We start from the raw sequence: 23,581 nt of genomic DNA on the forward strand, positions 1-23,581 counted from the left end.
GAATTGATTTAACTTATATATAGAAAAATGTTATATTTAATTTATTTTCAATAAAAGAAAAATATTATATTAAATTATTAAAAAAGTTGTGAATTAATTTGTTCCAGTTCAAAAGAGTCTTTAACTAATTAATAATATTTCAAAATTTTAAGAATTTTCTCAAAATTAAAAAAAAAATGAAAAGGAAGGGAAGGAACGAACAGCAAAATTATCATACGAAAAGTAGTCTAACTGTTAATTAGAGAATACTACAATATAATTAATGAATATCAGAGACAATATATATATATATATATATATATATATATATATATATATATATATATATATATATATATATATATATCTTTGATATCTCCTCCATATCTTAGGCCAAAGACCAATCAATAACAGATTATTTTTTGGGTTCATTCGAGTCCAAGAAGGAAGCAATAATGTGCTTGAGGCATCTATTGTAGACACAGGGTCGCTCCAGGTGAACCAGGTGACCAGCTTTCTTTATGCCTTCAAACGTTGCGCCATTCCCTAGTTGCCTGCAGTCATTGATCAGACGTGAGCTCATTACTATCTACAAAATATTATATTGGATATATAAAAGTATTGTCATTGAGTACTATTTCATGAATTTACTAATTCTGTATGATCACTTTTTTAATTTACAAAAATATTTTTTATAATCAAATTTGCTTTTATATAGAAATTGACTAAAATCAGGGACACATCTTAAATTAACACATGAGTGATTTTTTTTGTTTTTCTTGTCTATTCATGTTTGACCGTACTATGGCTCAAATAAAAGTTATTTAAAGCGTCCTTACATCTCCACGCATGCATGTATGAGTAAGTGTATCACTCACATGAGAAGCTATTTACTACAACCATACAATTCAAGAGATTTAATATTGATGGAATAACAGCTTTTGAGTAACCATTACATGTGGATCATTCATCTATAGCTGTATAGTCTAAATATAAAATTGTTTCTTTAAATAATATATTTCTCTCTTTAAATATATTATTTGAAGAGAAAAATAATATTAATTTTTTTAAAAAAATATTTTTATAATTTCATTAATAAATATTTAAATATCTTTAATCAATATTAAATATTGTAATAGAATAGTTGTAAATCATTAATAAATAAAATAAAATTTTATTGATTAGAAAGAAATTTGAAATATTATATATATATATATATATATATAGAGAGAGAGAGAGAGCATTGTGATGGTTACTAATAAAAGTAGTTTTGCTATCGATCATATACATGGTGTTTTCTTTTTTTGGTAAGTTTAGAGCCTTACTCTTTCATACTTTGGGCAAGCTCCAGTTTGAAAATTCGATCATTCTCTCCCCATAAAAGATGTATTCTCTGCAAGTAGCATAAATGTTATGGTATGAAATGCACATCAGAACGTATGAATTTAGCACTTAATTAGAGCTGTGCAAATTATTAATAACCTGTGGAAAATTTGGGATTGTGACATCTCTGTTGGTAATTACTAAGCCCTCCAATAGTTCACTTCGCTCCTTCCTATTCGTGAACATCACCTGTAAATAATTCCTCATGGAAAACCATCGTAAGCAAAATTACTTCAGAAGTCGTTACCCTTCAAATTAATCTAGCTATTTTACTAACTTTCTAACTTCTATGTTTTAGTCACAGAAAATGTTTGAATAATAACAAAGAAAAGAAAAGCTGCATTTCTACTTCATAATTTATGACTGATTGAACTTTATTAGAAACTAAAGTTTGCAATGTTAATTTGTTTAAATAGTGAGTAAGGTTTTAAATTACAGCTTGAATATATTTTTATTTTACAAAATATTTTTTTTCTAATAAATTTTTGTTGTATTGAGTTTTTAATAAACAATAATTTTATTTTTGGTCATTAATATTTTATTTTGATCTATGATAAAATAAAGAATTTTGTGTTTTCTTTTCTAATAAATTAGTGAATTTATAAATGAAATTTTCTTATAAGAAAACAAACACAAAATTCCTCAATTTATTATAAATTAAAAAATATTAAATACTAAAAATAAAATTATTATTTTATTAAAAATTTAAGTAACAAAAATATATTAAAAAATAAATAAATAATCAAATATTTTTATTAGGAATTAAAATATATTTAAACCGTAAATTACAGTTGTGAAATACTTAAAAAAAATCTTGATATGGTGAAAAATTATAAATCATAATACTCATGGTAATATAAATTTAAAAAATCTTAATTAAAACCTTGACAGAAAGTATAGGGCAAAGTAATTAAGATGGATATGATTGACAACAGCTGGGAGGGTTTTAAATCAACCGCAATTGCAATGGGACCGAGAAATTTAAACCTTGACAGAAAGCATGGGGCAAAGTAATTAAGATGGATTGTTCTAAACTAACATTCATTCCGATCAGGCAACATTCTGTGCGAAGTGTGACAGGTTAAGCACCTATAAATCGGGTAAAGTTGCAGTTGCAGGACTACTTAATTAGAATCTATGTATGTACGAAACTCCAAAAAATATTATCCACGTCAAACTAGAAAATAGACTAGTTTAATGACCATCAAAACCCTTATCTTCAAACTAATGATGTTATTGCTTATTAGGTGAAGGTGGTTGAACTAAGCCACAGTCTGCTTTTCCTCTTTGTCTCCATACAATCATGCATGGTCCACCTTTTCTTGTTCACATTTCCATAATGTTATTTACTTTGTCAAAAGAATTCTCGGCCCTCTCCCCTTTATCGTATTTTAATATTGTATACTATATATAATCATAACACGTTCGTGCATAAAATATATTTTTAATTTCTCTAAGATATGGTTAAATATATTTAATTTTTAGTTCTCGTAAATTTTAAAGTTTTTAAAAGGCCATTATTATCAATATATTGATTGATGACACCACATATTATCTTAAAATAGTACTAGTTTTTATGGGAATACATCCTAAAATAATATAGCTGACGTAACATAATTAAATACATATCTCGTCATTCCTAGGTGTAGCTAGTAACGATTAATTATAAGACCAAAAATATATATAATTAAACTTCAAATTTACAATTTATCTTTTTTACTAACATGATCATTCCAAGATATTTAATGGAGAAAAGATTCAAATATACTAAAACCTTATCAATTATAACGTACTTAATTAACAATAACAAAATAAAGACAAAAATGCACAAGAAAAATCAAACAAAGTGTAAAAAAAAAATATAAGGAATTAGCAAGAAATTAAGGAATGGGTGTACAATATCCATCTCCTAAATCGAAAGCAATAACTGTGCTTAATGTAAGACCTAACTAATAGTTAATGTGTTAATCATGGCATATTCGGCATGCATGTCACAATGCATGTCTCAGTCATGTGAATTCAAAGACCTCTCCACAAATTAACAATCAAATAATTAAAAAGTAATAATAAAGGAAGAAGAATCCAAGCAATGATACGTGGCAAACATACCTCAAGATAATCCTTGTGCAAACGATTGGGGAACCATAGTTTTTTGTGAGCAGCGATGGACAAGAGTGCTTTCAAACCCTTAACAGAAGTAGGCAACAAGAGCTCGGAGGAAGAAGAGACCCCAAGCTCCTGCAGGGAGGAGGCGCTGAGGGACTCCGACATGGCCAAAATGGAGCCGGAGATGACTAACCCTTGAACCATCTCAGGGTACATCTCGGCCATCTTAAACGCCACCATCCCCCCATAACTAAACCCTACCACCACGCACTCCTCCACCCCGAGCTTCCTCAATGCCGCCACCAAACACTCCGCTTGGAGCCTCGGCGACCGCTCGGCCTTATCGGTCGTCGACCCTCCAAAGAACAGAAGATCAGGAACATAAACAGCGTACTTTTTTGTAAGTGCGCCTACTTGGAACTGCCACGTCACGATCCCCTCGGCCGCGAAGCCGTGCACCAGAATCACCGCGGGCTTGCTGGGCTTCGCCCTGATTCTGGGCTTCTCGTCCTTTTTCTTAGGCTTTGTTATGGTCTCCGAAGGGACCCAGAAGCTCATGGTAGTCCCGGGCTCTATCTCCACCGTGTAGGGCCTGATCCCCGCCATCTTCATAAGCCCATGTAGCAATGGTCTCTGTGCTACCACTAGGTTCACCATGGTCTCTACTCTCTCTATGTGTGATTACTTCACGAGAATTGGAAGAGGGTTTTATTATATATACCAGGAGGGTTAACTTGGATTAGTGAGGTTTGGTGTTAGGTTGTTATCAATTGCCATACAAATAGGAAACCTATTTATGGAAGACAAATTTCAATACACTGCCGCAAGTGGCTGGCAGCTAATTGTCGCTCGCCAATGCATAGTTTTTTTTTTTTTTTAATGCTAAGTAGTATGAGTATTGATAAAGGAATTTAAAAATATTATTAAGATATAAAAAATTGTGTTATTTATGTTTTTTTTCTTTTATGATTTTTTATTTATTTTCTTATTTTAATTTCTTTAATATAAGTAGAATCAATGAATACAAATCTCTCTATCAGACCTCACTAATGGATAAGTTGGTTGAGTGGAATAGAATAAAATGGGAGAAAAAAATTATCATAATTACAATTTCTTTATTTTTTTTTTTGCAAAGGACAAAAAATGTTGCTGTAACAATGGTACGCTATGATCCCACACTTAATTGTGGCAGTTAATTGTCGCTCACTAACTGCTTTTTTTGTACGGTCTACCACGGCATCGTGTTCACATTAATGAAATCTAATCAAAGGATTTGTACGGTTTTCTTGCACGCAATCTCGAGTATACTATATATTGTTGGTTTAACATAGCTGTCTTGTTTCTTCAAAAAAGAAAACATAGCAGTCTTGTAGAACTAATATAGCTAGTCACTACCACGTACAACGATGTTTAGTTTTGATCAACCACCGCATCGCCTAATATCCTCCAGCGTTTTGCTTTTTGTGGACCCTTTGCCCATCTTTGTTGGTGAGAAATTATTTTGTGGACTTTAAAGCATGCGTGTTCTTTATCTTCTAATTTGACTTTGTCACTTTAAAATGGTGATTGGATCTGTTGAATAATTATTAGTCACACACTCACAGTTGTACCTTGGGATTAGATTGCATATGATATAGCGGCCTTCAACTAATTAAATGCTAAGATAGACCATCCCAATTGAGATTTTCGAATCTAATTGTCAAATGCAGTCTTATTTTCATTAATAATATGAAACTAGCATTTATTAAAAATGTATCTCACGTTTGGGGCTGGAGGGTAATTAATAAAGGTAGTGATGGATACAATTTGAATTATGGCGTGCATAGAATAGATATATACAGATGTGGATGAAGTTAGCTCTAATGATAATAACAATGCTACCATATATTGTGGAAGATTCCTTGCAGATCATACACATTATTTTATTCTATTGATATTGCAGGTAATGGTCCAATCTGTACTCTAGTGGCCCCTGTTAATCACACTACTAATGCATATGACCATGATATGATAACTGTTGGAAGGTTATAGAATGAGGTAGATGATCATGATTAAGAAAATAAGCAAAAAGAAATTGAGATGGAGTCTCCTCCTGACAGATCTGCCCAAGAAAAGCTAGTAATGTACAAATATTTGATTGAGAATGAATCTTTTGGTTTCATAGAGGTTCTCTCTCAAAGTCCAAAAATAAGAGGATAAGGAAGTAGGCTAATCAAATGGTTAGAAATGAGAAGCACATAAATCAGGAAAGGGGTGGTCTTAGCAACTTGGCTTAATGAATATTTTATTTTGGAATGCTAGAGGCATAGCAAGCCTGGATACTACGTTGGTTCTGCAAAAAAATGCTTAATGTTCATAAGCCTGATTTTGTTTTCATCTCAAAACCATGGATTCCTATTGATTGTCTCCCTGCTGGTCTTTGGAGGAAAATACATCTGAAACTTGTTGTAAATAGTAAAGGCTCTTTAATCCCAAACTTGTGTTGTGCTTATGTAGAACATCTTGAACTAAAAGTGATTGATGTCCCAGAGAATAATAGGTTTTTCTCTCAATTTTATTAATAATGAAGTGTTTATTGTAGCTGTGTATGCTTCTACTTTTTACATTTTGAGAAGGAACCTGTGGATGGAATTAACTACATTGCAAAATGATAAAGGCCCCTAGTGCTTTATTGGTGATTACAATGCGATTTAGTGGTTTGCCAACACAAAATTATTGTTGATAAGTTAAGGTCTTGGATTTTTTAGAATAATAACCTGACACATCATGACAAGAAGATCTCAATTTATCTGATCTAATGGAAGAAGAGGGAACGCTTATACTAAGAAGCGACTTAACAAGGTTGTTTACATCGGTGATTGGATCAAGTTTTGGTCTAGTGTCTCTTATTGCACTTTAACTCGTAGTAAATTTGACCATTTTGCATTGTTGTTCATGGTGAAGAAGGAAGTGAGAAGATGCAATTCATCCTTTAAATTTATGAAAATGTGGGCTAGTCATTCGGATTGCCACAGTATTATTGCTTATGTTTGGAAGATGAACTTTACAAGTTGTCCTATGTCTATTCTTTTCAATAATAAAAAGTTGTTAGCTCAAGTTAAAGAAATGGAACAAACAAGTCTTCGGGGATGTGCACTTTAGGGTGGAAAATGCAGCGAATAAGGTCTATTTTATTCGAGCCCAATTTGATTCCATTAGTTTTTCTAAGGATATGATTTTGCAGGAAAAGCGGAATCGCAAATAGAATTGCAACAAGCTCTACTAAACTTTATCACGAAAAGATTTGGATGGAAAAGGCCAAAATTATTTGGAATCTTCATGGAGAAAGGAACACTGAGTACTTCCATAAAATTACTAGAATAAGGAGAGTAACCAAGCTGGTTTCTTCGCTTCTAGTTGATGACAGAACTTTGTCAAATGTTGTGTAGATAATGGTTTAATTGAGGATGTTATTCCTAATCATGTATCTAGTGAGGATAATGACTTCTTAATCAATTTGTCGATCATGGAAGAGATTTAGGCTATTTTGTTCTCCTTGAATAGGAATAGTGCTCCACGATCGGATGGTTTTGGTGGCTTTTTCTTTTAGCATTACTGGGATATAACTGTCGGTGATGTTTTCATGTTTATATGGTTGTTTTGCAAATTTTCATTTCAAGTTGGTTGCTCCCTAATTTAAATTCCAAGGGAGTTGTTCTTATTCCTAAGGAGCAGGGAGCTGATAGGATAGAAAATTTTTGGCCTATAACTTTAGCTAACTTTCAATTTAAAATCATTACTAAGGTAATGGCTGATAGGTTACCTCAAGTGACCAAAAATTTCTCTGAAAACTAAAGGGGATTCATTCAAGGCAGACAAATTTGTATTTGTATTTGTGTTACTTCTGAGGCTATTAATATGCTTGAGAAAAAGTCATTTTCTGGTAATGTTCCAATGAAGATTGATATAAGGAAGGGAATTTGACCCTTTGGACTGGAATTTCCTTCTTAATGTTCTTTGTGGCTTTGGTTTCCATGCCAAATTTTGCAATTGCGTTAAGATGGTTCTTCTATCGGGTAAATTATCTCTTCTCTTCTTTCTTGTTGGGGAAGTTTTCAGAAGAGGGAGGCATTACAAAATTAGTTCATGATGGCAAGCTTCAACTCATGGCAGGGCCAAAAGGTTATCATACTCATGTCATGTGTTATAAGCTGATGGTATTATGAATTTTTGCTGAGGGTCTCAAAAGAATGTGGACATTTTGGTGGGTCTTTTCCAAGCATATATATGGTGAGGCTTCGAGTTAGGTTATTAATCCAATCAAGTTCAAATTCTATATTGGTGCCACATATGAAAAATAGAAAGAGCATAATTGCTTCCATTCTTGGCTTTCCTCTGGGTGCTGCCTTTTGTTTACTTAGGCATTCCTTTATTCAAAGGACAACCAAGAAAGCAATATCTTCAACCGATTGCTGATAGAATAAGAAACAAGCTTGCTAAGTGGAAAGCGTCACTGTTATCTATTATGGCAGAGTGCTACTTGTTAAATCTATCATTCACAACATGCTCACCTATAGTTTTCATGTGTATAGATTAGCCTATGGATAGATGGATGAGGAACTTTATTTGATCAATCAAGCGATGTTAATATACAAAAAAACAGTTACCCGTGATTTGGACCAAAGTTCGCTGTCCTTTTTTAGACAGAAGGTTCAAATTGAGGTCTGCCAAAGCTATCAATAGTGCTTTTCTTTTGAAATTATGTTGGGAGTTGGTGTCTTAACAATCAATCGGCATGCTTATTGCGACGTAGAGTATTAAGAAAAAAACAAGCCTTTTGTCTTATTATATTAATCCATTATTTGGGCTGGTTTAAAAATATTATTCATACAGATCATGCAGAATAGGAGATATAAGGTTGGTTGAATGGTTAAAAAAGAAGAAAAGAAGAAAAAAATCACAAGTTCGATCCCTTCTACTAAAAAAAATTAACAAACTAACAATTAATATTTTTCGATTAAAAAAATATAGTATGGAGAATGTCTTTAGACAAATTGGAAATGAGGTTGATATTAATTTTTGGACTAAACCAATGTTGTCCAAGCCTTAGTTGCTATAATGAGTGATTTTATAAAAGATGGCTCCTGGGATATCCCTATCCTTTTTTAGGGACATCCTAACTTGGAAAACAAATTAAGTCAAATTTTAATTCCTTTACAAGATGCAGCGGATCAGAAAATGTGGAGCACGACAGATTTGGGCTCTGTTTCTCTAAAAGAAGTATACAACTTTCAAAACCCAGCAGGGCAATGAGTTTATTGGGTAAAGGTAATTTGGAGTAATTTCATTTCCCCATCTAAATCTTTCCTAGTGTGGCGGATAATTCATAATCATATGCCAATTGATGAGTGTCTTTGGAGCAAAAGATGCACCGTGGTTTCTATATGCAGTCTTTATAATGCAGTTGCTGAAACAACATGACATTTATTATTTGATTTTGCCTTTGCTAGGGAATTGCTGAAACAACCGATGCAAAAAACAGAATCACCCATACTACACCTTTCACGTAAATAGTTTTTACTCTTACCTATTTTTGTAAGAATTTCATCATTATTGCAACAAAAAACATGGTCATTTCTAATGTTTGCTTGCTTGGGAAGTTAAGCTTTGGAACTATGTATTCAGATATCATTGAGTACAAAATTTTGAAAGCTTTTATTGTTTATGGGCATCTGGGAAGAGCTCCAATGATTAAACAAGTTGACTAGCTTCCCCCAAAATGCAATTAGATTAAATGTAACATTGATTGGCCACTAGAGGTGCTCTAGGTCCAGCAACATATGGCAGTCTTTAGAGTACTGCCACCATAGCATGTGATTGTCTATAATGTTATAAATGATTTCGTTTTGGTGTTCCTCTTGTCATTTTTCCTCTTTCCTCACACCATTTTTTTGTGGTCTTTTGTTCGGTTGACAATTCAAATTAAATACTTCTGACTTCTGGTAACCAACTAACCATGTGCATGCAGCTAGGAATTGGACTACTTCTTGTGCTCCAGCAACTTAACTGGTATCAATGGTGTTTTTTTTTTTTTGTTTCTATTTTGGCAAGATATTTGCAAGTGAAGGTAATTAATTGGATAGTTTTTTCTATTGATTAATTGTCAATTAGGTGTCATGAAATTAGCTATTAGTAAGCACCCCCTTTTAAATGTTTAATGTCTCGTGTCTTGAATTGTGGTGGTATGATAGGAATTTCATCCAGCGATGCTGCTACATTTGGACTTGGAGCTATGCAGGTCAAAATCTACATTCTCTAGAATAGATATTGGCATTGCCTTCATGTGAGTATCAAATTGTCAGACTTATAAATAACCTACATATGCAGGTTGCAGTGACTGGGATTAATTGCTACTTCGTTAGTAGACAGAAATGAAAGAAGGATGCTTCTAATGTATTATGAAAAAAATTGCTTCTCATCAATATACACCATCACCTATTTATTTCTGAAAATTGTTTTTGAAAAGTTTAATTATCATTAATTCTTTTCCAGCTATCCTCCTCTAATTAATGACACTAGCCTCCCCCTTGTAGCCACTGCATTCTATTTGGAGGTTGGTAATACTAATTCACCAACATTGGAGCTCATCAATTCAACTTTAACAGCTCAGTAAGTAATTTAAAATTAAATGTTGTTTCAATGAACCCAGGGAGTGGTATCAAATGATTCTAACCTTTATAAATTATTGGCAATGCTCTCTGTTATGTGGCTTGTGGTATGATTTTATTGATTTGGCACGTTTCTTTCTCTTTTCGTGCTTCAGATTTTCAGTACTTTGTCAATTTGATTAAATGTCAATGTTCAGGCTTTGGTCATTGGATTTTCTCTAGGCAATGAACCAATCCACTGGATTATAAGTATGTCTGGGCTGAGGTATGCAGAAAGACCTATTTCGGCTTAGAATTAGTCATACTAATTGCATAGTGTTTGGTGGGCGTTTGACTGTTTTAGTATGGAAAACTGCATTAAACTGCTTGAGAGATCTATTGTAGAGACGGGGTCGTTCCATGTTAACCATGTCATTGAATCAGAGACTTGTGTTTTAATTACTATCTACAACTACTCTCAGCAACTCTCTAATAAAGAAAGGTATTCGATCGTCAATTAGTCCAGATAAAATATTTACTGCATATGAGTCAAGTCGTGTTATTGCATGTCTCATTAGAAAATGACATGACTTGAGTTTAATTTAATTATAACGAGAAGTGTTAAAAACTTATATATTTTTTTAACGCATTCTTTTAATCAAATTTTTTATAAGAGTTAAACCTTATTGAAAATTATGAAATTAGTTGAAAAAAATATTAAATATTATATGATCGAGTTTTATAAAATTTTATTATTTTTAATAAATTTTAACTAATAAAAAAATATTTCAAAAGAGTGTGTTACTAATTTTTTTCTAGGATATGATAATTTCTCTTTTGTCGGTAAAAGATTAGAGAGAAAGAGAGAAAAGTCTTTAATATATATTGTGTAAAGTCTTACTCTTTCATATTTTGCGCAAGAGAGAGGTTGAAAATTTTATCATTCTCGCCCATAAAAGATGTATTCTCTGCAAACGGAAAATTAGTAGCATGAAGGTTATGATAAGAATGCACATGATGAGAACGTATAATTAAGATGAGTTTAGCACCTAGAGCGATGCAAATTATTACCTGTGGAAAAATTGGGATGGTGATATCTTTGTCGCTAACTACTAAGGCTTAGCTTCCAATAGTTCACCTCATTCCTTCCTATTCGTGATCATCACCTGGAAATAATTTCTGAAAGAAAATTATATCGTAAGCAAAGTTACTTCAAAATTCACCTTTCAAATTAAGCTGTTTTAATTGGCAGCATGCAGTTTTCAATCTTAAATGCTTTAGTGGCAGAAACTGTTTATAACTTCATCCTTTTCTGCCACTCTTTTAGATGTAAAAAAAAGTGTTAATAATAAAATGAAAAAAATCCATCTATTCTTAATAAATTCAAATTAAATATGAATATGTAACCTAGCTACTAGGTTCTAGGGATAGATGTTGGAATAGATGAATGAAAACTTAAGTTCAATCTTTATTATCGTCATTATAAAATAAAATTAAATATAAATATATACTTTTTTATATAAACTTTATTACTTTAAAAAAAATAATTGTCGTCAATATTAGTATTACTTTTTTTATTGTAATAAAGTCATAATTTTGTCCGTATATTTTATATTTATTTAAAGATTTAATTATTTTGCTGGTCATTTCCTATACTTACATCAAATTTTCAATTAGGTCTTTAATTTTTTTTTTAATTAAGTCCCAGAATTTGTATTTTTTTAATTGGATACTCTTATCTAATTGTCTTTAGGAACGAATAGAAGTGCAGAGAGTGGACTGGAATTCTATGAATCCTTAAATTTTTTTCAAATTTTAAAATAAATCCTTGAACTTTTTATTTCAATTTAAACTTTAAATTTGTATTTATTTTTAAATTATACATATTTAACAAGAATCTATTTAAAAACTGACAAATAGTTAAAAAAACCTAATTAATAGATCATCAACCTTTGGAGCTAGTATTCTCATTTGTTCTAAAATCTTTGTAAGAGTGAGAATGACTTTTTTTAATTAGGTCTCTCAAGTATTTATGATTTTTAAATAGGTCCTTGAACTCTTTTGTTTTGTTTGAATTGGATACCTCAATAATGTGTCTTTTTTATTTTTATAATTTTAATTTAGACTTGATATATATAAGGAGGACCACTGCTTCCCTGTGATAACCAACGCTTCAACCATTTCAGGGTACATCCCAGCCATCTTAAACGCCACCATTCCCCCATAGATGTACCACACACTGCGCTTGAAACACCTCCGAAGAAGACAAGATCAGGAACGTAGACGGCGTATTTTTTTGTTAAGGCACCAACTTTGTATTGCCATGCACCAGAACCACCGCGGGCTTGTTGGGGCTCGTGGTGATTCTGGGCTTCTCGTACTTTTTCTTCGGCTTCGTTATGGTGTCGGAGGGTACCCAGAAACTCATCACGGTGTAGGGCTTCACCCCAGCTGCCATCTTCATGAGGCAATGTAGCAATGGCCTCTGTGCTGCCACCAGCTTCACGGGTTCTATATGGGTCATTGTCATTGTTCATGGCCGCCCCAATCCAAGATGCCATCACCCAATCTATTATAAACATCTACATTGTCATTGTTCACAGCCAGTACTCCTGTTCATGCTCTATTTATTAAAGTTCAGTATTTCATATTCTAACTAAATGAATCGCATCCTAATTGTCCTGTTCATGCTCAATTAAGTATTTTAACACGCAATGTTCATTTTAATATCACATTTTTCCAACACACTTTGTTTATTGAATTATTTATAGTTTAATTATAATATGTGAATTTTGATTTTTGCATGTAATTTCTAATTATAGAAATTGTTCAACTCTGTACAAAACCTGTCTAGTATAATGACCACGATACTTCTAGTAATTGTACAATACGAGAAATTGAAGCCATGGTGATGCTTTTTATACGTTTCTAGGGGTGCATTATTTATCTATCTCTATTCTACTAAGCCGTTTATCCAATCTTGCAATTGATGTTCGATCTCAAAGAAAGGGAAGAGATTTTCGGAAAGTAAGTTTTTATGATCCAATAAAGAATCAAACATATTTAAATATTTTTGTTATTCTATATTTTCTTGAACGAGACGCTCAACCTAAAGAAACTGTTTAGGATATTTCAAAAAGGCTTATGTTTTTATGAAACTTAGCTCGAATCAACAAACAAAATTCCATTAATGAAATAAAAAAAAGGATGTGGATGACTTGTATATAAATTTCTAAAAATCTTTTCCATGCCCATGGATAATACAACTTCCGTTGAAGAAGTTGTACCACAAGATGCTTCAAATAATGGTGAGTAATTGAATATATATACAACCTCTTGTTCGATTAGAGATTTTTATAGTTCATTTGCCAATATAAGATTGGTTATGGAAAACATTCAATCAAGTAAACCAAAAATAGCAGTCTTGGTATGTTGTAAACTTGTAATGAAGGTCAACACAGAAAATATTTGTAGAAGAAAGGGGTAAAAATGGATTAAGACAAAAAATGAAAGATTAATGCCACAATTCTTAATGATTGATAAGTTGAGAAGAATTGACCATAAAAAAATAAAAAATTATTTGATAAAAATTTAGAATTCCAAAGAAGAATCAAAGAAAAACTCATTCTCTATTAGCAAAAGCTAAATTTCAATTGATCAAAAAGTCCCTACAAAATATTTAAGAGTCCTTTTATATATACCACTAAATAATAAAACTAAGAAGCCAATTACAAGGCCCAATAAAACGCCAAATTAAACCAACAAAAATTACACAAACATAAGTCCTAAAAGGGCCCAATTATATAGACTCCTATTCTAAGGTTTTGCTCCACTTTAAGCTTTTCTTTTAGCTTCCTAATCCTCTATGATTCACTCATTGAAGGAAATTTGACCTCTCGAATTTTGGAGACATGTAACTACAAAATGTTTAAAAGTCTTATTTATATCACTAACAACCAAGAAGTCAATAGTAATCCTCTATCGTACCGACTACTTGATCACCAAAAATCAAGTCCTGTATCTAGTTTATATTTCCATAGACTACCTCGACGCACAACTAAAAACTGGGTATTGAGGTAGGTTTTCTTCTGCAGTTTTCGACCACTGAGGCATATTTGGTCGACAAAAATAAACTTCACAGGGTCATTGTGGCTTAATTTAGACACCTAGTTTGTTTTGGGGCTAACTCTCCAGATAATTTAAAGGATATTATGGTAACTTCTGCATTATTCATTATCGTAGTATTATACAACACAAAAATTGTTTGAGCAATCCGTTAACACCAAATAGTCAAATATTCAAAGTTGTAATGATATCCATCAATGTGAATCAACGCACCTTAAGTTATCGATACTCTCAACTAATTAATTATTTAATTAAGTACTATATGGTTATCATGTTAATATTAGTCTTGAATTTTAAAAGATAAATTTCGTGAAATTTTTGTAATCTTTTTTACAATTTGTCAGTTTTCATATTCTCACAATTCATTGTATTGCAAAATTAGTATGAATAATAATATGCACGATTTTTTTCTCTGATTAAATCCATCCATTTAATTCTCACTGTATTCTTTTTTAAATGTTTCAATTTATTTCTTGTCTATATAGGCAAATACACATCATGGATCGCATTATCTTAATTCCATCCACATTGTTTTTTTGGGAAAAACAATAAATAAAAAATGTGGTGTATGTATGCCATAAAAAAAGAAAAAGTGGATAGTACGCAAGGGATCGCTTAATCAATTAGGTAGTCACCCAAAGTACTTGAGGCTTAATTAAAAATTAACAAAGTTGATGGAAATACTTTTAGCATAATTAGTCCACATAATCGACATTCCCCGTACAGTAGTATAATTAATAATAATAAATGAAAAGATAAAGACATGCTCTTTTAAGGCGCATAGTATATGCACAGTGGTTTAAGACCACCTTTGACCAAAAGGTTAGACCTCCTGAGAGGAGACAACTAGAGCTTACAGTTTGTTGCCTGAGATGTTATGATACTGACAAGAACTCAACTTTCTTAGGGAAGCATGACTTATTAGGGGTTTCTCTTACAATACAATCCCCTTTTCTAAACCTTGGTCCACAGCCTCCACCCTCGTTAGTATACTACTTTATTTTTTCTTCGAATCCCCCCTCCTTTTTTTCCTTGTTCTCCATATTCTTATTCCATTTCTTCAATGTTGGTACTTTGAGGCCTTACCTGGCACTGCCAAAGAAGATCCCGTCAACAACAAGATCACTAGACCAATCCCAATCCCCCTAGCCACTGAAAGTGTAGCTCTCTCTCTCTCTCTCTCTCGTCTCAATGGATATCACGTTTGAACCAAAAATATAAGAAAGTGAGTTGTCCCTAACACCAAGTGAGAGAAAGACAGACATTCCAGTTGTATCTTGTTGCTTTTGAGGAATGTAATTTTATGTGTTCCCAAAGTTTATCATAGTAATTATTGTGTTATTTATTTAATGTTGCTCGATATACGTACTTCTATAATAGTAATACTCCATTGTAGTAGTATTATATTAAAAAAAATGTGGCTACCGGCGATGTTTAACACATTTGCATGCATGCATGCAAGCAAATCCCTCCATGATACCCACGTGGCATCTTGATTGACGATATTATTTACTATTCTTGTTAATTATTTTAAATCAATTTTACTAGGATTTTCGTCGAATTAGGCGTTAGATACGATTTGGGTAATTATATTTTTATTTCTTTTTTCTTCTCCTTTACATTGGGAAAGTGAAACACTGTGACATATGGGTCCCATGAAATCCAACAAGCCACGTAACATCATGATTAGGGAGAGCATTACATGTAAGACCGTGTAGAACTGCGGTCGTGAGGCGGTGACCATTTCTTGCACCACTCGCATGCACGTACGCTCTCGTTCTCAAGACATTGGATTACAACAAGAAAAACATACTATATCGGATAAATATCATTGATTTATAATTAAATTTCAACAGTTACTAATATCTAGCGAGTATTTAAAAATAAATTTCTCAAAATATATAAATATTTCCACTCGTTCTAGGTTCTCGCAGATAATGATTAATAGGAACTTTATTTATGGATAAACAATGGAATAGACACATACATTCCTTCACACGTCACACGCTAACTAGAAAGAGCAGAAGAGGAATGGCTCAAATTTCGAAGTGAAAAAAAAAAATCTTAGTTGTACATATGTTCAAGATAGTGTGCTAAATCGATTAAAAATACCGTTAAAGAATTTAATCTTGTAAAAGTTAAGTGGATAAAAGTATAAGAATCAGATTAAAAATTTTAAATTAAAGACTTATTTAAATTTTGATAAAACTATTAATTAAATCGGCCCACAGACGACAATTAATTTAAAGAATTTTTTTATGAAGCATTATTGTTTATTAATATTAAAAGTTAATCTGAAAGAGAGTGTGGTGGCTAGAGTATGATCCACGTTAGATGAGGTTGCGTGAGGATGTAGAAAATGTGTGTAAATGAAAACATAAGGGTTTGTCTTGGGCTAATCGTAGTTTACAAAGCGAATAGAGAGAGAGAGAGAGAGAGAGAGAGCATCTTTTGGAAAGCGGTGGTCGTCCCCGTTTGTCGAACTATCATACGGTTCATTCATCAATCTCTAGAAGATCTGATTCTCTCTCTCTATCCGCGATGAATGTTTTTGAATCTTTTGATCGAATGGGGTCGATATTCCAGAGGAGGGTGTATTGGGTTTGGCCATGATGAATGTGGGGTCCCTTTTTTTGCGTTTTTTTATTCATTCACCTTGAAAACATTTTTGGTATTAGTAATTTAATTTTTAATGTTGTTTGTTGCGACCCTTTTCTTTGTTTCTTTTTGGTATAGTAGTTTCTATCTTTGACCCATAGAAATGTGTTGTTGTCTAGTGGACTAGACACATAAGAAGCCAAGTGAGAAGCCAGTGCACAGTTGCTTTGATGATTGCAGGGTATCTCATTTGGGGAGACCTTTATCTCATTCTCTCTCTTTGGCCACTTTTTTTATTTTTTATTTTCTCTAAATGTGATCCAATCCAAATCTCAGGATCTTCTCTTGTTGTTGTTCAATATATTCAGTTGTTTTGTTCTTTCTTCGCTTCTTAAGCTTCTTTCTACGGCTACTACTAATACTGTTGCCCCCATCAGCAACTGGTCCTCCTAAAAGGCAATGTTGGTGTGATGGGGTTTGGATTCGGGGCAGGAGGTTACTATCATGACAATTGACGAACTTGCCTTTGTTTTGATTCACGTGATTCCCTTGGTACGGTCCAGCAGCTACTGAATCATCTACAAAAAAAAAAAAAAAAAACTGGTCGTTGTGGTTTTTTGCTGCACATTTCACGGATTGGACGGCCTATAACAACAACTAAGGGAGCAGTGGATATGTTCTGTTGTCTTAGCAACAAGAGTGGTGGTCATTGTTCTGTTCAACTTCAAAATAATAATAATAAGGTCTTATTAGCCACATAACCAGTATCCTTAACTTAAGACACTCTTTAAGAAATTAAAAATATATATATTTATTATATAAATTAAAAGGGAATAAAAAAAATAATAAACAATATGATTTTTTTAATAGTTGTTCTAAGAACACAACCGATTAAGATTTGCATAATAATAATAATAAGTCTTCGCATGTGTGTACACTCACTATACTAACCCCACCAATTGGACCTATCCCACCACTCATCAAAGTGCGTGACAAGCAAATGAAACGTTTATTCACATCTTGTGTGAAGTATTTTTATAACTTTAGTCCATCAATATATAATATGCATCTCACATGACAATTCAAACTGACAACTATTGCAACTTTAGTTTCACTTACGTACGTACACAGATGATATAATTACGATTCTCTCCCGTCAAAATTTCAAGTGATTTTGTTATATGATAATTTTGTGTTTATTTTTATGACGCAAGCTAGCCTGGGGACCTCAACATGTCCCCCATCATGAGAAACAAAGGAGATCTGTTAGATGTACAAAAAAATTTGAGATTATTGTAGGACTGCCACACTGGATAAATTTTTTAAAAAAATATTGTTTTATTTTCTTTAATTTCTTTCTGTCTCTATTGCAATTTCTTGGGGTTTCTCTGGATGGGAGAAAGAAAACGTTCAGCACGCAATTGCCGGGGATGCAGTGACGTCGATGTTCTTGATGTCGGAGTTGCAGTTTTGGCAAAGGGAGTGTATGAGATTTTCTCCTCCACGCGCTCATTGTCTTGCACTTGTGAGCTGGTTCCATGTGTCCCTGCGCAAAGGGAGAAGAAGCAGAGACCGGAAGAGGGGACATGTTTTTTTTTTCATTAGAAATTAATCCAATGTAGGCAAATCTATGGTGAAACTACACTTATCTCGAAAAAATCCCTATCCTGCGGACTACCTTTGTTTCTCACCGTGGAGGACTTGAGAAGGTTCCCCACGCTAGCCTGCGTCTTATTTTTTATAAGCATTCGTATATTTTGATAATATAATACTATTTGTTTAATATTTATGAATAAAACTTTTAAAACATTTGAATTTGACTCAGTCAAAGTACGAATATTGCACAATAAGAAAAAGTAAGAATATATTTATCATTAATTTTAATTAAAATATTTTATTAATTTAATTGACATTCAATTATCAACAAATATATTTAACTTTAATTTATATAGTTCGTCAATATAAAATATTTTTATACAAATATTTAATAAAATTTGATCATTTTAATACATTATCTTATTTAGTTTTTAGTAATTAAGATTATTTTTTCATAGTATAGACTAAATATATTTCATGAGAATAATTTTGATCAAATTGAGTAAGACTATGTTGTTGAGTATTTAAAACATTTATATATTTATGACTCAAATTTAACATTATTAATTTAACTAAAACAGTCTTATATTAATTAATTCACATGCTTAAAACAGTTATATATTGTTAGTTTTAATACAATATAAAGATAAAGTAAATTTTTATTGGGTGTTTAAATGTTTATAAATTAAACTATTATTGCTTCCAAGGTATATTTTTTATTTTATAATAATTAAATTTTAATATTAACATTAAAATATATGATATGAGGTTATAGTTATAAATTTTATACCTCAGTTGATAACACATGTTAAAATTATAAAAAAATAATTATTGATTATTGCAAAATACTTTATCATTAAAAAAATTAAATATGATTAAGCTTCATAAAAAAAATCACATATGCAAAATACCTTAGAATTCTTCTAAAGAGCCACATGTTCTGATTATAATAAATATATTATTGGGAGGAGGGGGAAGACTAAGCTTCAAAAGCTAATTCCATAGCCGATCAAGAAATTAAAATTTGTCAGCATATCTTAGGAAATAAAACGGGGTATATGCTTAATTAGCAGCATTGGGATTAGAGCGGGTGTTTATGAAGGGAGCGTGAGAGAGAGTAGGGAAGTACTATTCCATTTTCCTTGGGGGATGGCAGTGATACGGATACAGACAGAGGTTTTTTTTATGGGTATCGGGTTTGAGACACTAATAAAGCCTCGTGATCGGAGAATACTGTTTCCCACTGTCACGTGCCCACTTTTGACTACCCAATGACCAAACCCATTGCACTCTTTCTCTTCCTATAAATTTGACATCATGCATCAGAAAATCTTATGCAGACTCACCAACAGTGCCACAGATACAAACTCAAAAACCCTTCCCTTTCCCTTTCCTTCCACTACTACCCTACCACCTCACTCTTTCCCACTCTACTGGCTCTGGGTCCCTCCAATTCATTTGTGCATACCTCCATTCGCAGTTAACGACAACGTGGACTGCAGCTGCTGACTGGTATTTCGCCATTTTCTTAGCTTATAAAGCTACCTGACAACACCCACTTCTCACTTCTCCCCCCCTCTCCCGTACCATTTTAACTCTTTCTTCCCATTTCAAACCTTCTATCATTGCATTTCCAATCTCTCTCTCTTTAAAATTTGACACAAAGGAGGAGGAGGAGGAGCAGCCGGTGAAAACAAGAGGAGATCGATCAAAATCGGGGAAATGATGCATCATTGTTGTGGAAGCTCACAGGGGCACGTGATGGGCACTTGCACATGCGGCATGTATCACAATCACAATAGCAGCGAAGCCAGCTCTTATGGGTCGATGCTGTTTTCTATGCCCAACAACAACGAATATTACCAAGAACACGACATCTATTCTTCCTTCACGCCCTCTCATTCCTCCGTCGACTGCACGCTCTCCCTCGGAACCCCCTCCACGCGTTTAACCCAAGACGAGGACGACAACAAACGACACCGTCACCAACGTCGTTCTGGTGTCACCAGTTTTTGCTGGGATCTGCTCCATTCCAATCACAACAACAACAACATCACGCAATCTCAAAGCAAGTCTAGCAGCAGAGGAAGCAACAACAACAACGACTCTCTCCTCGCTCGTCGTTGCGCTAACTGCGACACCACTTCCACTCCCCTCTGGAGGAACGGTCCTCGTGGCCCAAAGGTATATCACCATATTCAATCCAGTTATCTCTAATTCATGAGTAACTTTTGTAAAATGCTTCTAATTGCTAAACTTGGTGAAAATTTCATTAAAATCACACTATGTTCGTTATAAAATTAGTATTTAATAAAATAATTTTCAAAATTCTTTTTTTTATTAATAATGATGAAACATTGGTGAGCCGTTTATTTGATAATACTTATCAAGTAAGACAGCCATAAAAACTAAGGAAACGTTCATTGATCCCTGAAATACATACTTTTCATTTTTTATTATTTTATTGGATTTGTTTTGTAATGTTGTGTTGCCTTTGAATTGAAACGCAGTCACTATGCAACGCTTGCGGGATCAGATTCAAGAAGGAACAGAGAAGAGCGAGCGCCGCGGGGGCCACGTCAGCGTCAGCGGCGGTTCCCGGCGGCGCAATGGAATCGGCGCGCGTGTACGGCCACCACCACAACAATTCATGGTACGCACACTCTCAGAGCCAGAAGATGATGGGTAACGAGTTACGCTTCATGGATGATTCCGATGACAGAGACTCGGATAATAATGGCATTCCGTTCCTCTCTTGGAAACTCAACATTCCAGATCGAACGAGCCTGGTTGATGAACGATGGTGATATCCTTAATCCTTAATACGTTAACAATAACGAGAAAGGGAGAGAGAAGAAAAAAAAAATGACAAAAGTTGGAATCCAAGTAGCTATAAATTAATTACAACCTTGACGTTCAAGACCACGCAGGTGTACGTCGACGTTTTACGATGGTGATGTAGATGTTTTTGATAGCGATGGTTGCATCGCATTATGGTCTCGTCAATGTGATGTTTTTTTTTTATTATTTATATATTTTATTTGACCTTTTCCTTTTTGTTTGGTTCCTTTTTCTCCGTCTTGTGAAAGATGATGGATGGAGTGAGAACAGGATAATTCTATGTTCTTAGTTTGCTTTTTCTTTGGTCTTCCTTCTTTAACTTTCTCTTTCAGTTACTTGTTAATCCTACTACCTTTCTGTTCCTTCACTTTCCCTCTCTGTTATACTATATATTATTCTGTTCTGTATTCATGACCATGACCGTGACCGTGATATGCATTTGGTGCTAGGCTTTATGGTCCATTTTGTTGTGTTCTATCCCCTCCATTGCCTTCTCTTTTTTTAGATCTCTATAACGGGCATGGAAATTAATTGCTTAATTAACTCCTAAAATGAAAGAAATATAAATATGCACTAGTGACTTAAAAAAGAGAGATAAAATACTAAAGAGAGATGAGAAAAAAAGTTAAGTATTATAATAATGTAATACTAAAAAGAGAGATATAAAAAAGTACTAACAAAATACAACCGTTATACTTTTTTTATAATTATGTTGATATACAATATTCATCAATTTCTCAATGACTAATGTTCAAACTTAATCATATTCTATACATATAATTATATTTTTTTTCATCTAAAAAAATTAAATTAAAAATCAATCAAATTCAATCTCACTTGAATGAATGACTTATTTATATATTAAATAATAAAGTGATAATAGTCCTTCGCATTAAACATTAATATTTTTATTATACTACTCCACTACATCATTTCTTATATTTATTTGTCAAAAAAAATCATATATTATATTTAGGCATATGTATTTTATTTTTTAATTTCAAATATCGTTTGGATATACGTACACGAGTTATTTTCCTTATCCAATTAGTAACATTTTTCAACAGCCATTCATTGATAGGTTGATTTGGTACACATTGGGAAAGAGAGAGAGAGGTTGATGTTATTCTGACGGTTGGATATGTATGTTGGATCACTGTTCTCTCTGAACCGGACACCGTGCGGTTCAGAATAGTAAAACTGAAATGTCTTTTTATCGAATCCGTCGGGTTAGATCGAGTTGCACTGCCTGCCAACTAAGACTACTTTTTTCATCATCAAATCTACCATCATTAGAGGTACTATTTCCAATTGGTATGTGTGACTTGACTCATGAAAATTATCTATTCATATTAATCATCAACAAAATGATTAATTTGGTTCAGCATAAATGGTGAAGAAATAAAATGGAGAGAGAATAAATAAATTAATAGATGTGTTTATTTATTTAATAGAAGAAAATTAAGGAGAGAAGCCAAATAAAAAGGTGTAGGTCTCACCTCTTTATTTCTCTGCAAAATCCTTTAAAATAAAAATCTCTGGAAAATAATATGAAAATGAACAACCTTAAGCAAAGAGAGTTACATTTTATGGCAATTTTACGTAGAAAAAACAATCAATTATTAATCATGTTTTTTATATTCCAACTATATCTGTTACTGATTAGCTTTATAGCTACTTTTGTCAAGTTCAGTTAATGTTTCAACAGCTTTGAACTGATTTTAGAAATTTAGGATTCCAATTAGTTGGAAGTGCACAAGAAATTGATCATGCAAAACTTGAATTATACTTTTTTTCAAGAACACGGGGAACAAAGTTTAAGAATATTAAATAAAATCAGTAATTAAATGGCTTAGGTTGAATCCTGAAAATCCTGATTCCTGAATGACAAGGGATCAAGGTAGTTATCCCAAGTTGAATATATAATTATTTCTCTGAACTTATTTTTAATATGCTCAATTGTGTAGGTGCTGAACTTGGAAGCCATGAATAAATCTCGGCACTGGAAGATATATGGTTGGCTGTAGTGGATACACTGGTGAGGGTCTGCTTGAGGGATTTGATTGGTTGGTCCAAGATATAGCCTCTAGAATCTACATCTTGATTAATGATTGTTATGCCATTATTCATGAAATGGTTCAAACTTTAAAGAGCATTCTTAAACCTAATATGCTATCTTTGGATGACAGTATCCACTGCATCAATGAGATGATCCAGACGGGATTTTTCTTTTCTTTTTCTTTCAAGTTTATCAAATGATCCCAAGATCCTCGCCATGCTCACAAGGTAATTAACACTTATTATCATGAAACCCTAAGGGCCAAAAT

The 23,581-nt window shown here is 32.9% G+C and overlaps 2 protein-coding genes and 1 pseudogene across 2 annotated transcripts; 1 reads left to right on the forward strand and 2 right to left on the reverse strand.

Annotated features, from left to right (window-relative positions):
* Positions 1-217: 217 nt before the first annotated feature.
* LOC100816070 (epoxide hydrolase 4) lies at positions 218-4,233 on the reverse strand. Its single transcript, XM_003520265.5, has 4 exons — positions 3,472-4,233; positions 1,462-1,551; positions 1,305-1,372; positions 218-533 (listed from the first exon to the last, which is right to left on the reverse strand). The coding sequence occupies exons 1-4, from the start codon at positions 4,123-4,125 to the stop codon at positions 395-397; spliced, it is 951 nt and encodes a 316-aa protein (XP_003520313.1). The 5' UTR covers positions 4,126-4,233; the 3' UTR covers positions 218-394.
* Positions 4,234-12,209: 7,976 nt separating this feature from the next.
* On the reverse strand, positions 12,210-12,618 carry LOC113000382 (uncharacterized; annotated as a pseudogene).
* Positions 12,619-19,632: 7,014 nt separating this feature from the next.
* On the forward strand, positions 19,633-21,621 carry LOC100799154 (GATA transcription factor 18). Its single transcript, XM_003519850.5, has 2 exons — positions 19,633-20,597; positions 20,924-21,621. Exons 1-2 carry the CDS (start codon positions 20,136-20,138, stop codon positions 21,218-21,220), a joined length of 759 nt encoding a protein of 252 aa, XP_003519898.2. The 5' UTR covers positions 19,633-20,135; the 3' UTR covers positions 21,221-21,621.
* The last annotated feature ends 1,960 nt before the right edge of the window (positions 21,622-23,581 follow it).

This window comes from Glycine max, chromosome 2 (genome assembly GCF_000004515.6).
Source record: "Glycine max cultivar Williams 82 chromosome 2, Glycine_max_v4.0, whole genome shotgun sequence".
NCBI classification, from domain to species: Eukaryota; Viridiplantae; Streptophyta; class Magnoliopsida; order Fabales; family Fabaceae; genus Glycine; species Glycine max.